The sequence below is a fragment of the Astyanax mexicanus genome, chromosome 19 (genome assembly GCF_023375975.1).
Source record: "Astyanax mexicanus isolate ESR-SI-001 chromosome 19, AstMex3_surface, whole genome shotgun sequence".
Taxonomy (NCBI): Eukaryota; Metazoa; Chordata; class Actinopteri; order Characiformes; family Acestrorhamphidae; genus Astyanax; species Astyanax mexicanus.
This window is the reverse complement of record NC_064426.1, coordinates 24,972,899-24,990,394: the sequence shown is the minus strand read 5'-3', so window position 1 is coordinate 24,990,394 and position 17,496 is coordinate 24,972,899. Positions and strand designations below refer to the sequence as shown.

Genomic DNA, 17,496 nt, shown 5'->3' with positions numbered 1-17,496 from the left:
CCATAGCTCAGCGCAGAATTCTTTGGCTTTCATGGCGCATGGCAAAAGTCATGGGACACAATAACTAGTTCCTACTCAATGACAGTGTATAGGTTAGCTTTACAGTAGATGAATTAAAAATGCTTGCAGGGAAAGGGGTGGGTGTGTTTCCGGGTTTGAGACTGTTATCGGAATAATGACTATATTTCAGTCACACACCAATGCATGAATAAACACACACACAAACACACACACACACACATGATCATATACAAGCAGTCTTCTTCCTTACCAGAAAGTGTCACTATATAATCCTATATATTTTACATGTAAGAGCACATCTGCGAGCAAACATAAGCGCAATTACGGCGCGCTGCTGGTACTCAGGTTCATAACCGTGTATTTACAGCTGAACGTGTGTGTGTGTGTGTGTGGTTGTGTGTGTGTTCCTGGAATCTGAATACACACACCAGATGGCTATCGCCAGACAACAAAGGAGTCATATTGAAACTATTAAATCAAAAACACAAGCTCCATGGAGAGATACAAAGGCCAGTGCAGGTACAGAGCAGGGTGGGCAAAGAAACATTTTACTGTGCCCAGCTGTGTGTGTGTGTGTGTGTGTATAATAAATCTGTAATAAAACCCCCCTCGGGTCTAAACACTGCTGTGGCCAATATTATATATGCAGGCCTGATCCCAATAACAGCATTTTGAGGTGCTGTTAAGGTGTAAATATCATATAATCTGAATTTCAAAAAACTCAAATTTAGCATTTTACAGTTTTAAATATATCCAGTCTACCTGTTATAATAATCTCTTAATTCCTAATTAAAACAATACAAAAGGCAACAAATAAAAGACTGTTTCAGCATTTAATCCATAGCAGACAAATTTCCAGTCAGTTAATGAGTTATGGTCTGCTCTGACTATCTTGATTGTTTAGTGTAAGGTGGTTAGGTTAAGTCTTAAGCCCTATCCAGATGGGATTAGTTTCTCAGGGGGACATCTGTGAAAAATATTTTACACTTCTACTCAGTGCTAAAACCCTTGCACCCGGACTGCAATCGAAAAAACAGTGGGATTTTTGTCTTTCTTGGTCACATGACATTGCGTTCAGTAGCTCCTCCATTTGCACTTGCTGTTGTATTTACGCAGATCTCTGTGGAAACGCACGCTCAAAGTGTAAATACGGTGCATGGCAGTAGACAAATTGCTGTTTTATTAAACGCGAGGTGACGAAACTCAGAGATGTGCGTCCGGACAGGACTAAAATTACCTTCTGACCATGGAGTTCAGCGAAAAACAGTAGGTAATTCAGCCTGTCATTTTCTCAGAGGACGTCTGGAAAAACACGTACATGGTCATTCAGGACAGGAATAAAATAACAGACGACCCCCCCATAAAAGAGAACATTAACCCAGGACCCCCTGAGAAACTAATCCCATCCAGATAGGGCTTTCTTCTCTCGTACTGATGTTGACATCATCCTGATGTTAAAATAAAATCAACGTATCACAAGTTTTCTGCCTTGCCTCATGCACACTTTCACACAGACACTAAGAGTAACCAACAGTCAGGGTTTCCCGCAGCTCTATTTAGGTAAGGCAGCCACCTCACCAACAAATGCCCCCCGTCTTGACATCAAAACGCTCCGTGGACAAACAATAAATGTTGAGTCGCAAGCACTGCCACGTACAAAAGGAACCCAAGAGGAATTGTTTACTGTCCTTCTGTGAATAGGAACCTGGCAGGCAGGCAGATCCGACTCACATTTCCTTTTCAAACTATTTTACCTGGATTAAATGTGTATAATGTAACAAACACATGAACCTTGGTTTAGACTCTGGTCCAGACTTTCAGGTGTAAAAAAACAAAATTACGAACGATTTTGAAGTAGTTCATTGTTAATCTTGCCATTGCATCTGAACTGGAATGTCACTGCCAAGGAAATTTAGAATTACTGTCAAGATCATGCTGGAACAGGGTAAATCTGGACTTATTGGACCACATGACCTTCTTCCATTGCTCCAGAGTCCAATCTTTATGCTTTCTAGCAAAGTGAAGCGATTTTTGCCAGTTAACCTCACTGATCAGAGTTTTTCTTAGGACTACACAACTGTTTAGTCCCAATCCACTGAGATCCAGTCACATTGTGCATGTGGAAAAGCTCTTACCTTCACTATTAAACACATCCTTCAGTTTTAGTTTCGTTTTTGTACTGATATCTGATTTTACCAAACAAACCGCCCGACCACATCCGAAGATGATGTTTCCCAAGGTTTAAAAAATGTGTTGGACAGTTCTTAACATAATTTTAGTAGTTTCAGCTCACCTTAAACGTTTTCTCTGCTTGATGCATACCAAAATAGAATAACATCTTTTCCATGTGGTCCTGCACAGGATTTCCCCATGGTTGTTTAAGCTACAAAGCTACTTCCTGCATCATTTAGGCTTAAATAACAAAATAATAATTTGGCCAGCTGAAAAAATAATATTTTTTATAGGCTCACAGCTCTGGAAGTGTATATTCTCACTGCTGTATTCACTAGTGTGAGAGTGTGTATCTTTACTGACACACATTTAGATTTGCCATTAATTACACTGTGAGCAATGACATTAACGTGTGCTAAATTAACCATATAAAGGACAGCTGGTGTTTTAAATGGTATATGAAAGAATAAGCTTCAGGGCTTGCTTTGACATGACAGTAATGATACACTTTCATCGTGTGAGTATCTTTCTCTCCTCTACATTTCTACATCAAACACTGCTTACTGCCTGGTGTAAGAAAAACAGACTCACGCTCCATGTACCGGCTGACATCAGTAATGACGGTAATTGGGAGGTGTAGCAGTGCCTCCAGTGGCCACTTAGTGCCACTACAGATTAGAAAACATAGGTGAACAAAATCCGTATTGCTCTAAATCTGTTTTTCTACCTTATTTCATCTTGAGATGTACTTTCTAGGATTGCACAGCTCCAGTATTATTTCCTCGGGCTGCATCCCTCGCTGTTGTATTTGCTGAAGTTCTATTATTGTGCTATATTAGACAGAACCTCTTATGCTCTGATATGAAAAAACATTTTATTCCGCTGTTACGTAACCCGCATAATGTGAGTCACATAGTTTGGGTCCAATTGTTCCCGAAGCTCTCAGGGTTATTTTAGTGAAGCTGATCGGGCTGAGGGTCTTTGAAGAAAAAAAACTCTTGGCCTGTTTTAAAAGCCCCAAAGCGGAATAAAAATGCTGCGGAGATTAAAGTGTAGGCTGGGACAGAGATAGATAAAGACGGAGAACGAAAGATCTTACTTGTATAGAATATCCCTCAATTTTTTGCAAATATTTTATTTTTTTTATACTTTTTCATGGGTCAACAATGTGGACATGACACTATAATACAATGTAAAGTAGCCAATGTTCAGCTTGTATAACAGTGTAAATTTGCTGTGCCCTTACTCAACACACAGCCATTAATGTCTAAACCGCTGGTAACAAACATGAGTATACCCTTAACTAAAAACTAAAAATAACTAAATTGTGTCCAATTAGCCTTGTTCCCTCCCCGGTGTCAAGTTACTCATTAGTGTAACAAGGTTTCAGTCTGTTAAATTAGTTTTTTTTTAGGTACAATTCTTCCATACTGGCCATATTGGCTAGCATAATTAGCCTTAGCATTTGTCTGTTTGCCAAAAGACTCCCTTTCCCTTTTTCTGAGTAAATTCCACTTACATGTGACTTGAGTAGCAATTTGAGGTGCATTTTGTGACTAAACGTACACTATGTAAGTATTTTATATTGCACGTATTATTATAAAAAGTATTTTCTGGTCTATTTTCTTACAGAAGGCACATTTTAATGGACAATAGTATGGAACAAGGGTGTCGCCATGTCCAATTTAGCAGGTCTCACTGCTGAGGGGGACTAAGAAAACAAAACTGTAATAAAAAAAAGAAAGTTCTTTCAAAGTAGATGTTAATCTACACAGATTTCTGTCCTGAAAACAGTTTATTTGGGAGAGTAAAGTCCTTCCGTTTATTTACAGAAAGCGTACATTTTCCAATAATTATCAACAGCGCAATTAGCAGCAGCACTAGCCGCGGTTAGCAGCAGTTAGCGCTAGTAAATGCCGCCTGATAGCACTAGACTGAGGAACCCTTTATGTTCTGGTAAGCCAGGGTGCTATCAGCTAGCGGTTTTAACACGCAAGCTACAGTTCAATATATTTACCTCTGAATGGTGAAAGAGCTAACGCTGCGATTAGCGACTAATGCTAATACTGCTCCAGGCTTTACTGTTCCTTAAAACCTGACTGGTAAAATTCATACATAAGGCGCTCTGAATTATAAGGGGCACGGTCGATTTTTGGGAAAATTAAAGGACTTTTAAGTGCGCCTCACAGTGAGAAAAATATGGTAAATTATTAATTAGAAATATATTAATAAGGGGAATTTATGACTAAAATTGCACTGCTGAGGAAGCCAAGTCCATTATACTGCAAACAAGCCCACTGTAATGAAAATAAACACCCTAGAGCAGAAGTTATTATTTTACAGATTCCAGTAATATACTGCTTAATTTAGCAGATAACATATAAATCTGCAACCTGACCTAGATCTTAGCTATGACCTGCCCTCCCTGGTGTCAAGTAAAGTCTGAAAATAAACAGCTAAATAGCTAACGCTAGCTAGTTTTAAGGAATGGCCATGAGTAAGGTTTACCCATATTTATTTTGGACTGTCCAGGTAGTAATCAGACATGACAAGTCTGCTTACCATCATGACTAATTGCAGTTTACCTTAGCAAGTGTAGCTTGACTGCATTAGCAAGCACAGTCCAGATCACTTTAGCTTACCTTACTAACCTAGCTAGTTAGCTGTCTCAGTACCCTCTGCCTTGTTACCCCAGCTGCACACAGACCACTGATATGAATGTAAACTATCACATTTTTTAAATGAATTAAAATGCCCGTTCCTAGTAAGCTAGTAATCTAGTGGTTTTTAATAAATTTCCTGGCTAAAGTAGTTAGTTAGATTACCTGTTCAGGAAAAAGTAGCCAGCTTGGCGTCTGTCTTGTAGTCTTTCTGAGCTCAAAGTCTTCTCCATCAGTCAAACTCATTGCCGATATTTACCTCTGTTTTATTCCATCTTCGGTCATTGAGCTTTTTAAGCTGGGTAGTATAGGTTTAGGCTGAATCAGCCCACTTGCTAGCTTCAAATGGCTGCAGCATCGTTGTTGTGTTATTAAACCTGGCAACCTCTGGGTGGTGTCAACACCCATATAGATTTCGGTGACAAACCACACAGTTCTAGTTAGAAAAGTTTTCTTAATATCTGATGAAATATCCTGATCATTTTATTATTTACTACTAAAAATATACTTTGTAAGGTTTTCATAATATTGTATAGTTTTGAATCTCAACATTTTTCTGAAACCTTTTCAGGCATATCACCCAGCGCTAGTATTTGCTTTTCAGCCTTCAGCTAAACAAAACAAAAACAAACAGTGTGTTCGTAATTTAATCTGTATATCATACTGAACAAGAGACTTCTTTAATTCTAGCTTATTCTCAGGTTCTATTCTTTAACACACCATTGTGGCCCTCATCCAGATTTTGTCCTCTTTTTCACTCTTCAAAGCTAAAGTAGATGCCATTCGGTCTCTTTTGTGCGTTTAACCTCATCATCTCTTTGTCTCTTTCCCTCTCAGTGTCTGTCTCTCTCTCTTTCAAATGAGAAGAACTCTGTTCACTTCCAACTGACAGGCCGTGCTTCATTAATTCCGGCACCATTGACCCACAGAACGCCGTCAATTAATTCATTCTCCACTGGATAATAAGGCCCATTGTCTGCGGCTCCTCACAGACCCCACCGCCGAGGCTACCGGAGCCATCCTGCTAACCCTGCTGCTGGCTATTCAGCTTATTGACAGGTATATAAAACGTGTCAGCCCTACGATTTTCACCTGTGATTTATGCAGAGATAAGCGCTGTTCTATTCTGTTAACTTAACACACTGATGCTATTTACAGTGCTAAGCCACGTTCAAAAGCCACCTAAAAAAAAAAAACTTTGCTCGTTTAAATGGGGTTTCCAGGCAGTATTGTGTATATAAATGCATTTAAATAAAAAAATGCAATAAATACACCACCAAAAAAAATGTTTTAAAAGCACTGATATACAGTACCAGTGATACATTTGGACACACCTTCTCATTCAATGTTTTTCTTTTTTTCTCTACATTGAATACATTAAAGCATTTAGGTAGCTCTTATTTGGGGTGCTGAGGCTGGTAACTCTGATTAACTTATCCAGTGCAACAGATGCAACTCTTGATCTATAGGTGGGGTAGTCCTGATGAAAGCCAGTTTCATCCCATTGTTTTTAATGGTCTTTGCGACTGTCAGAGTGTGACCAAATGCAAGGCAAGGAGGCACATTAAGGAGTCAAAATACTTAATTTTACTGACTCTTAGCATGGAAGATTTTTTTTTTACGAACTTCAGGTTTAGGAAGCAACCTCCACCATTATGACAAGCAAAGCCATGAAAAAACATTCCCCACACAGTGCAAACAGTGCCCCTTTTAAAATAATGGCTCAGTCTATTTTAAACAGCAAGGGTAATCATTTTTTAACATATCATTTTAAACAAATATTTTTAACTGGACAAAATTATACATTCAATAAGCAACATAAACAACCATACAAACAACATGTTAGTCCTAAATATTAAATACAAACAATATTGTCTAGCAATTCAGTTCTCTGTTTAGACACTGGTTTACCCCCTAAAAGGGTACCAGATGGTACATTCCATTACCCATAATTCACAGCATGTCTATAAAGACTTGCTCAATAGGCCCGCACTTCCTTTAATCCACCACCCACTGACCCACGCTGCAGACATGGCTCCTGGGAAACAGACAAAAGGCAGTAAAACAGTACTGGTGAGCTCAATAAAAATGTTAAAACTGTCCCATTCTATGGTCTGACTCTTCATTTACTAGTGTGCACTCCTAGCATTGAACAGTTTTAAAGATTACTCAGTTTACTATAGATCACAAAATTTGAATATGAACAGTAGTTTTAACCTATTAAGAGCTCTTTGAAAATACAGTAAACAATTTAATAGGGATGTTAATAGTTTAACAGCAAATTTGGGGTAAAAACGGAGAACTATGTCTCTAATAGTATTTAACATTGTAAAATAAGAACTTGTGGTTAGCAGGTTAAAATTAAGCTATAAACATGTTTGGGACCCAGGCATCCACCTAACTAATGTTTATACATACCATTTGTGGGGATCTTAGTGGGCCATCACAGCGACTGCACTTGAGGATACTTTCAAAGTTCTTAAAATATTTTGCATTGACCTTCATTTATTAAAGGAATGTTTTTCTTTACTTGAGTATTTCTTGCTATAATATGCATTAGAACATTACTCAAATATATCTATTCTCTGTATACCAACTCTACTCTTCATGACTTTACAAATGAAGCTCTTAAACACGTTAAGAGGCAAGAATTTCAAGAAATTGAAAGTTCAAAACAGCTGTTAACTAAAAAAAGCCATTCCAGGTGACTCTACCTTATAAAGCTGACTAAGAAAATCCAGCCAAGGTTTGCAAAGCTGTCATCTAAGACAGAGGTGCCTACTTTGAAGAATTTAAAACGTAAAACTTATTCTGAATTGTTTAAAAAATCTTTTTTTTTTGTTTAGAAAATATGTATGTTTTTTTTTATTTGCAAATAATGCAAAACCACGAATTTTATGTTTCTTAAAACTTAAATAAATCAGTTCACATTTAAAGTAGTTTCAAGTGTACCTTAACCTAATTTTTCATAGAAAAACACAAATCGTTTGCAGGCCTTAGGGTGCCCCTGTTAAAATGCGGAAGATGCCCTTCTGTGACAGGTGGGATCTCTTTGTATGACCAAACAGAGATAAGTAATAAGTAAGGAGAACTAAATTGAGTTAACTCAAAAAAAAAAAATTACACCCTGTAAATTACTTCCCTATGTAATACTTTACATTGCCTAGCAATTAGGAGTACAGTATATTAACTCAGCAGGTTGTGAACTTGCAACTGTTAGTTAAACTGATAGTTTAAACTTTTTAAGTATACAGAGCTAATTAAGTTATCAAGTGTACTTTTATGTAAATGTGAATAAAGGATTGAAAATTTTGGACAATGGCTGTTTTTTCATTGTGCTCAGTGAGTTATGGCCCACTGGGTTGAGCAATGATCTATATGTTGTCAGTGGTTAATGACCGGTACAGTCCTATTGAGCGCGTGTGTGTGTGTGTGTGTGTGTGTGTGTGTGTGTGTGTGTGTGTGTGTGTGTGTGTGTGTGTGTGTGTAAGTATGTGTTCTCACAATGTCCCTGTCCCTGTGGAATACTGCACGCGTCATTAAGCAGTATCTCCGTTTGCTCAGTGTGCTGCGGTCGTGTGGATGCGCACAGCCTAAACAAAAGGCCTGCAGAATATTCCACTTGTTAATGGTAAGACAATACACTGTATATTTTGGAAAGTTTGGGCACACCTTAAATACAGGGTTTTTTTTTTTCTCATTTTTTTAATGTTCTGCATTGTAGATTAATACGAAAGTCATCCAAACTGTGAAGCAAAAATTTAATTATTTACTAAAACAAAAAAGTGTAAAGCAAACCAGAATGTTTTATATTTTACTTTTCTTCAAAGAAGCACCTCTTGTTTAGATAGACAGCTTTGCACCTCTTTGCATTTTCTCAGTCAGCTTCATGAAGTAGTCACCTGGAATGGCTTTCAGTTAACAGCTGTGCTGAACTTGTCAAGAGTTAATGACTTGAATTTCTTGCCTCTTAATGTGTTTGAGAGCATCAGTTGTAAAGTTGTGAAGAGGTAGAGTTGGTGAATACAGTAAATAGCTCTATTTCAGTTATGTTCTAATCCATATTATTTCAAGAACTGCTCAACTAAGTAAAGAAAAAAATACTTTAAGAAGGTTAGTCAATACAAAAAATCAAGAACTTTGAAAGTATTCTGTGCAGTTGCAAAGACATTCAGAAATGTAATGATTAAACTGGCTCTCATCAGTTACCAGCCAAAGAAACTGTAAGATAACAGCACCCCAGATGCTCAAGAGTCAACATAAACGCTTCACAGAGTATTTTGATTTGTTTAACATTTTTAAGTTTACTGCATGATTTCTCATGTGTTCCTCATCTCTCTTCATTAATTTTAGCTTTCACAGCTTTATTGTTTTCTGTTCTCTTCCTTGAACCTTTTAAAAACATTGCTAAATGCGACTATTGTGCCTGTGCTCATTGTGATGGCAAGGCTGAACCGATATTGAGCTGCTCTACTTTAAATTGCCTAAATCCTTGCATCATTGTTTTTCTGCTGCAGGTTTTCACTGTTCATGTTATATCATCTCCAGGAACACAACAATGCACATTCCTCAAGAGTTGTGACCTACAAAAAAAACAACGCAGGTTTTCTCACTGCTTCATAGGCACAGATTTTCTGGCATGGTTGCGGATGTAACCTTGGCGCTGGTGGGAGGCTCAAAGCTTCACCGAATCTCTTTTCTGCTCCTATCATCTTGGAAGCTACTAGCTGGAACCAGCAGCTTCTGTGCTGAAAAAAGTGATGAGCTGAATTTACCTGATTCAGATGCACAGAGCATATTGTGCTCATGGAAAAAAAAAATATACACCTTTTAAAAAGGCATGCAAGAAAATATTCATACAGCAAAGTTTGGTACACATATAATAACAAACAAGATATGTTCTGTCTAACCAGCCTTCAGCCTGTCAACAACTATCAGTGAGTAATCAAGCTTGGAAAAAAACTTTGGCATTACACCTAACAAGTTTCAAGCCTGCCCAAGCCAGCTGTTAGCATTGCGGCTAACCTGATATTCTAGGCTTCATAACACAAGTTTAGAATATACTACAGAAATTATACAGATTTAGAAACAAACACCAAGATGTCATCTATCTAACTAGCCTTCAGCCAATCAAAAACTATTGTGAGTTATTAAGCTTGGAAAAACAGTTTGCAATCTGGCTGAGCCCAGCTGTTAGCAATGTGCATTATATAAATAATGAATCGTTACAAAGGCCAAGAGCATGGCATCCTCAACCTGTCAACAACTATCAGATAGTAATCCAGCTTGGAAAAACAGCTAAAATCCACTTGTTTCCAGAGATGTAATCAAAGGTTAAATCTCATAGCAGCAACCCAGTGTATGTGTGTGTGTGTTACAGTCTGTGATCTATCATATTTAGCATTTTGTTAATTATTATTCTAAAATATTGTCATACTGTAATACCGTAAAATCATCTGAGATGGTTATCATACCATAAAAAAATTAAATCTCATACCATTGCAACCCTAATCACAATATACTGCAATATATGGAATCATAAATCCTGTATTAAGAGTCGCGTCATTTCCCCAGGTTCTTGGCAATACTCAGCTCTGAATTTCAATCTAGTAAAATAATTTTGAAAACAAAAATACAGCATACCCCCCCCTTCCACCTCCCTCTCCTCCTCCAGCACACACAAGCACTCATGGTGCACGGGGATCGTTAAATGTCACTTGCTGCAGAGTGACAGGGTTTGGCCACAGGTTGCGTTTCGACACAGAGCAGAGCATCCAGCTGTTTGATTAAAACAGTCAGTCTCTGCCCGCTGTCACTCATCTCTTCCACAGGCTCGCCGTGTCAGAGCTATGCTAATGGATGTCTGAGGCTTTCATGGGATAAGACCTTCACTGGGAAAGAAAAGAGGGGTGGGTTGATCTTGAAATGAATTGATCGCCCAAATGTCACACTTCCACTTCCACGGATCACACTTACCGCATTCACACTTTGTCATTTAAAGCGGTTTGTATTAGAATTGTATTCTGTAATGGATTTAACCACATGTTCACACTTGAACGTAAGGTCCTGTTTACACCTGGCATTGTGATCGAATTAATATCAGATCACTCGAATTCACACTCAGAGTTGGTCAGAGATGGATCTCATTCACATTTAACACAAGTGTAAAAAGAAAGTGTTTTCTTTACTTGGATTCTGTTTACCTCCCTTACTCTCCCTTGCTCTGTTTTGCTCTCCACTGCTTTGTGTCTGTGTGTGCACATATGTGCATGCTTACTGGTGAATGAGAGCACTAGAGTAAGCACTAAATAGTCTATCACATTTTTGAAAATACTAAGATAACTATTATTTCACAGTATTGTAAAACCCCAACCATTACTCTAATCTATTCAATCACTTCCTGATAAGGACAATTTGTATGAGAAACCAATGTTTTTACAGTAAGTAAAACAGAATTATTGCACATTTAAAGTGTTTTTTTACACAAAAAAGGAAAGCTACCATGTGGATAAAAAAAAAATACAAAAACGATTTTTAATTCTAGGTGTAAACAGGCCTTAAGTGTTCTCGCCCTTCAGTGTGCTTCCTGTTCATTTCTATCTGCAGGTTGGATTGGAGGAGTCCTGATCATGGAGGAATGTGGTATTGATGGGATTCAAACTAATGAACTCCAGTCTCTTGACAAGCAGGCAGTTAGAAAAAATGACCATTTTGGTAGACAAATATGTCTCTGGTTAGCTGGATTATAGTTTAACAGGCCTACTTTAAGACTATCATCAGAGTTTCAGATGAGCTTTGTTACTAAACGTGGCTAAGATTTGATTACTTTGACAGGAAAGGGAGATGTGACTGACAATACACATTCATCAACTTGATATACACAGGAAGAAAATACTCATGCCAACTGAAAAGGGAAAAGTAACTGCTTACAGAGCATGTTTTTAGTTAATTCAACTTAGTTTAGTGACAATTTCTACTTCTCTCAGTGTAGATCTTGGCATAGTCAACAACACAAATGAACAGGAGGAGAAATTGAACACAGCCTAAAAATCATTCATTCATCGTCAACCACTTAATCTATTTCTGGTTACAGGGGGAACCGGAACCAATCCCGGGAGCCATCAGGCGTAAGGCACGATACACCCTGGACAGGCCAGCTATCAATCGCAGGGCAGTGAGACACAATCTATTAGGCTACGTTCACATTGCCAGGCTGAAGTGAATCAAATCTGATTTTTTCCTCAAAGTGGCTTCGATCAGATTTTATTCATGGCTCTGTGAACGTGCCAAATTCAGTTTTTTAAATCAGGTTTGAGTCCCTTTCATATGTGATCCTAAATCAGATACGTATTCAATCCATGGACATGTGACACGAATGTGAATGGTCAAATTAGAATTCATGTGTCTTTTTGCTTTTATGCACATCTTCAATTCACTTGAACAGCACGTTTTTGGACTATGAAAGGAAGCCGGAGCACCTGAACACAGAAAGAACTCCCCATGGAAAGACCCCAGTCCTCCCTGCCGGAACTTGAACCCATGCCTTCTTGCTGTGTGGTGACAGTGCTACCCACTGTAGCCTGGAAATCGTATACGAAATGTAATTAATTTCAGCTGTAGGTCATTTATTCATCTTTTTGATGCTCAAATCAATATACACTATTGACCAAATCGAGACTCAGAACTAAGAATTGTGTTTAACCTCGAAAAACCCTCGGTATCGCTTTCCTGGGCACTGTTTCACACTATCCCAGGGATATTTATAAGTATATAAAAAGTGATATATTGTAAAGTCTGGAATCACTGAAGCAGCACTGCTCTCTCTCCCTGACTGAGCCTGAGTGTGTGCTAAAAAAGAACACCACTGATGTACATTTCACATGTTCCTGTGGGGGTGTTTGTAGTTATTCATGCAGTGTTTTTTTTCTATACTAAAAAGTGGTTGCAGGGCATTCTGAGTCAAGCTTTAAGGTGACAGTCAGTTCCTGACTGTCTTGGTTTACAAACATTTGTTTGTGGTGTGGTTTAGGGGTTAGCGGCGTGTTTTTACATCAGCATAACCAAGAACACAAGGTCAAGGGGTTGAACCAGGCTTTCTGTGCTGGGATAACATAAGAAATTGTGGGTTCAATACCCATGTCCACTCAGCTGTGTTTAGCTGTGTCTGATTCTGTACTGTCACTCAAGCTTTCTATGCTAGGATATGTAAACTGACAATAGGTTATTGATCGCAGGGTTGTGGGTTCAATACCTGCCAGCCACTGTTAATCTTCTACAAAGCTTTTATCATTCTCTCTGCTGCAGAGATGCAACAGCAAGGCTGACCCTGTGCCCTGACCCCAACTTTCTAAGCATGGCTAAATCTGTGCTCTTGCCTTACCTTTTTAAGCTGGGATAACATAAGAGACACTAGGTTTTTGATCACAGGGTTGTGGGTTTAATACCCAGGTCCATTATTCTTCCCTTAAACCTCTCTGTTCTGACTCAGGCTTTCTAAGATGGCATATGTAAGGTGACTTTGGATTGTTGCTCCCAAGGTTGTGGGTTCAATACCCACAAAGTTCACAAAGCTGGATTTAATTTTTTTTTGCTCCAAGATTGCCAAAGGGAAGCTGACCCTATTCTCTGATGCAGACTTTCTAACCTTGGATATGCGAGGAGACTGCAAAGGTTGCAGGTTCAATGCCCTACTGCTACTGTTAATGCTCTTCAGCAAAATTCTATGCTCTGGTCATGGCTTTCTAAGATGGGATGACATAAGAGACACTTTAATTTTGTTCACACGATTGTGGGTTTAATACCCAGGTCCATTCATTCATCTTCCCTTAAATGTCTCTGCTACAGGATGCTATCGGATGACTGATTCTCTGCTCTAACTTCTTGAATAACTTGAATAACACGAGACACTAGATTTTTTATCACAGGGTTGTGGGTTCAATACCCAAGTTCATTAGTCTTCCCATACACTTCTCTGCTCTGGGGTGCCATTGTATGGTTGACCCTCTGCTATGACTCAAGCTTTCTAACCTGGGAAATGTGGAGAGGCTCTGTGTAACTGATAACTGATGGGTTATGGGTTCATAACCTGGCTGCAACTGTTGGTCCCTTGAGCAACACATTTAACCCTCCCCGCTCTAGGGATGCCTTAGCAAGTCTGACCCTGCTTATGTCATTTAATCCATTATGCTCTGTGTTTCCAAATTGGCTTACAAGACAAGACAAGCAATATTCACCATATTTATGTTGGACAAAGATGAACTGTAAGCTCTGCTTTTAACCTATTGGTGTAAAACACACACACCTACGAGCTAGTGAGCATACACACAGTGACAGTGTGAACGTGTGAACTCAAAGTGCAACCCGTGATGAGCCACTACTGCCACAAAATGGGATTTCTAAGCTGAGAATACTTCATTATATAAGTGGAAGTAAAGGCAAATTATTGTTTATATCTTCTTATTTTCAGTCAGTCTGGCCTCACTGTAAGGTGAGAGGTTTTTTGTTTGTTTTATATTTGTGTGGAACGTTTCTTTTAAGTACCCGAGTGTGCGCATGCATGACTTTATGAGCAGCTGGTCTAAATGTCAAGTAGGAACATAAAAACCTGTGTCTGCTGGGAGGCTCTACAACATGTGTGTGTGAGTGTGTGTCCCTGTATTTAGCCTTAGATTATAAACCTCAGCACCCACTTGCGCTTGTGTGCACAACAGCATTAAAAAGTGTGTATGCTTCCCAACGTGTGCCTATTGCAAGTGTGTGGAAGTGTGCGTCGAACTGAGTACAAGTGTGTGTGTGTGTGTCTTATGTGTATATTTTGAGTGTATTTCTTTCACATAATATGTATCATATTGTCTCCATATCTAGTTGTGGTACAATTTAAGCTGTCCACACAGTTGTGGTACAGTATTTTAAGATAATTACAATATATTAATTTAGAAAAAAACTGTCTGTGAAGCAAAACAAGGGCACATTAACAATTAAAATGCCAACTTTATCTAAAATGGTCTCCTCTGTAATTTTTATTTTTTTCACCTTTGATTTCCCGTCATTGCAAATAATTAAGTTAGAAAAAATATGATTTTTTTGTGTAATCAAATAAACATTAGAAATAGTCAAAAGAATTTAAAAAATATCAAGTACTTTTGTGGAAGTTTTAAGAACCAAAAAGCACAGGTGTATTTGAGATGTGACCCTGTCAACAAGTGTATAACCTTGTTGTCCAATGCAAAACAAGTGTCTACAAAACAGCAGGGAGAGATAAAACCTTCTTAAACTACAATGGAAGTCAATGAAAAAAGAGTTATTTCAGGTCATTTTGGAGAATCTCTATTGATTCATTTATCAAAGAGTGAGGTGAGTTTCATTGGACAGCGACGATAATAGATACTATGCGCGTACAAACAACAAGTGTGTTGTTGTGTGTGTGTATATGCGTGCGTACGAACAACCAACAGTTTCTGGTCAAGCTCGTATACTATGTATGATGCGCGTGCAGACACTGCATATACGGCTATTGCAAGCGTGCATACTCGCGCGCGCGTACGAACAGTGCCTCCGTGTGTAGATGAGTATTCTGGCGACCATACAGCTCTGGAAAAAAAAAATAAGATGCGTTTCTTTGATTATACAAAACTGAAAACCTCCGGACTATAAGCAAGAGAAAGATGGATGATTACAAGAAATCAAACCAAGTTGAACTGCTTACAAAATGTTTGCACCAGGAGTGGCATAAAGTTATCCAAAACAGCGTGTAAGACTGGTGGAGGAGAACATGCCAAGATGCATTAAAACTGTGATTAAAAAACAGGGTTATTCCACCAAATATTGATTTTTGAACTCTTAAAACGGTATGAATAGGAACTTGTTTTCTTTGAATTATTTAAGTTTTGAAAGCTCTGCACCTTTTTTTGTTATTTCAGCCATTTCTCCAATGTTAATTTTACTCAAACATATACCTATAGATAGCAAAATCAGAGAAACTGATTCAGAAACTGAAGTGTTCTCGATGATATAGTAGTGTGTACACGTGCGTAATGTGCATAACGCATATGCGTGTACAGGCTACTAAGCGGGTGTAGATACGGCAGGTTGCCTATACATTACGCGCGACTTCATGTAGAGCCTGTAGTAAAGTGGGTGGGTGCGCGCGCGCCCGTGCACGCTTTCTCCAGCGACTCGCTTGCGCGCTCACCTTGATGAGTTTGCAGCGAATCTGCGCGGACACCATGTGGCTGTTCCTCAGGTTGCCCACGCGGAACATCAGGCAGAGCTTGCCGTCGCGCTGCGAGACCACCGCGTCCTGGCTGAACATGAGGGTCTCCGCGCGCTTCTTGGGCTGCGACATCTTGATGAACATGCAGCCGATGAGGAAGGCGTCCACGATGGAGCCCAGCAGCGACTGGAAGAGGAAGAGGATGATGCCCTCGGGGCACTTCTCGGTGATGTAGCGGTAGCCGTAGCCGATGGTGGCCTCGGTCTCGATGAAGAAGAGGAAGGCGGAGGGGAAGTTGTAGACGTTGGCGACGCACGGCGTGTACGAGGGGTCGTGTCCGTGCTGGATGTCCCCGCGGATGTAGGCAATCACCCACCACATGGAGGCCATCACCAGCCAAGCCACCGTGTAGGTGAGGATGAAGATCAGCAGGTTCCAGCGCCACTTCAGGTCCACCAGCGTGGTGAAGAGGTCGGACAGGTAGCGGCTGGTCTCGCCGCCCAGGTTCCCGTGCTGCACGTTGCAGCGGCCGTTCTTCTCCACGAAGCGCTGCCGCTTCTTCCGGATGGCGGGCGCCGAGAACGCAGCGCCCCGGTTGGTGTTCACCACCTGGTAGTCCTCGCCGAATTTGCGCCGGAGAGCCGCCATGCCTGGAGACGCTGCTGCCGCTGCTTCTGGTTCTGCAGAGGTGAGAGATGCTTCAGTTAGGGTTCTGCGGGGTCAGGCATTCTCACAGAACCTCTCAGAACTTCTCAGAGCTGCTCGGTCCACTTTGGTACCGGTTCTACAGAACTTTGTTCCTGTAGAGTTCAGCTCCGCGCGCTCCCGACTCCGCCGCTCGCTCGCAGGCTCGCGCTCTTTTGCGCTCTGGAACACTCACGCGCTCGCTCTCAGGCGCGCGAGGAGAAGGAAGAATTAAAGGTGGGCGTGGCGAAGGAAAAAGGGGGAGAGATAAACAGCATCAGCACCGACACACACACCAAAGAAAAAAGAAGAAGAGAGAGTTTTGTATTGATATAAATATACATAAATCATTTATATGTATTTATTTTACACATTTTCAGAAACTTTATTTTAATGATCATTTGTATCCACTGTTGTATTAATGATAATGCTTTTATTTTATTGTAACTATTTTGTTGTTATTGTTGTAATGTTTTGGCAATATTGTTGTCAATACTGGCATGCCAATAAGACAGCTTTGAATATTGAGGGAAAGAAAAAAAAAAACAAATAAAAAAGAGGGATTCACAGAAAGAGAGAATCAGAGAGAGAGAATGAGAGAGAGAGAGAGAGAGACAGAGAGTAATTGACAAAGAGAGAGACAGAAAAAAGAAAGAGAGAACAGTGAGAAGGAAATAAACACAGGGCGAGAGAGAGAAGAGAGATTCACAGAGAGAGAGAGACAGAGAGTCAGTGACAGAAAGAGAC

The 17,496-nt window shown here is 39.7% G+C and overlaps 1 protein-coding gene across 1 annotated transcript in view; it reads right to left on the bottom strand.

The window, feature by feature from the left end:
* kcnj19a (potassium inwardly rectifying channel subfamily J member 19a) overlaps positions 1 to 17,073 on the bottom strand; it is a 62,470-nt gene extending 45,397 nt beyond the window's left edge. The window contains exon 1 of the mRNA XM_022672885.2: positions 16,045 to 17,073. Coding sequence (XP_022528606.2) covers positions 16,045 to 16,713 — 669 coding nt within the window. The 5' untranslated portion in view covers positions 16,714 to 17,073. The remainder of the gene's footprint in view (positions 1 to 16,044) is intronic.
* Between the last annotated feature and the right edge of the window lie 423 nt (positions 17,074 to 17,496).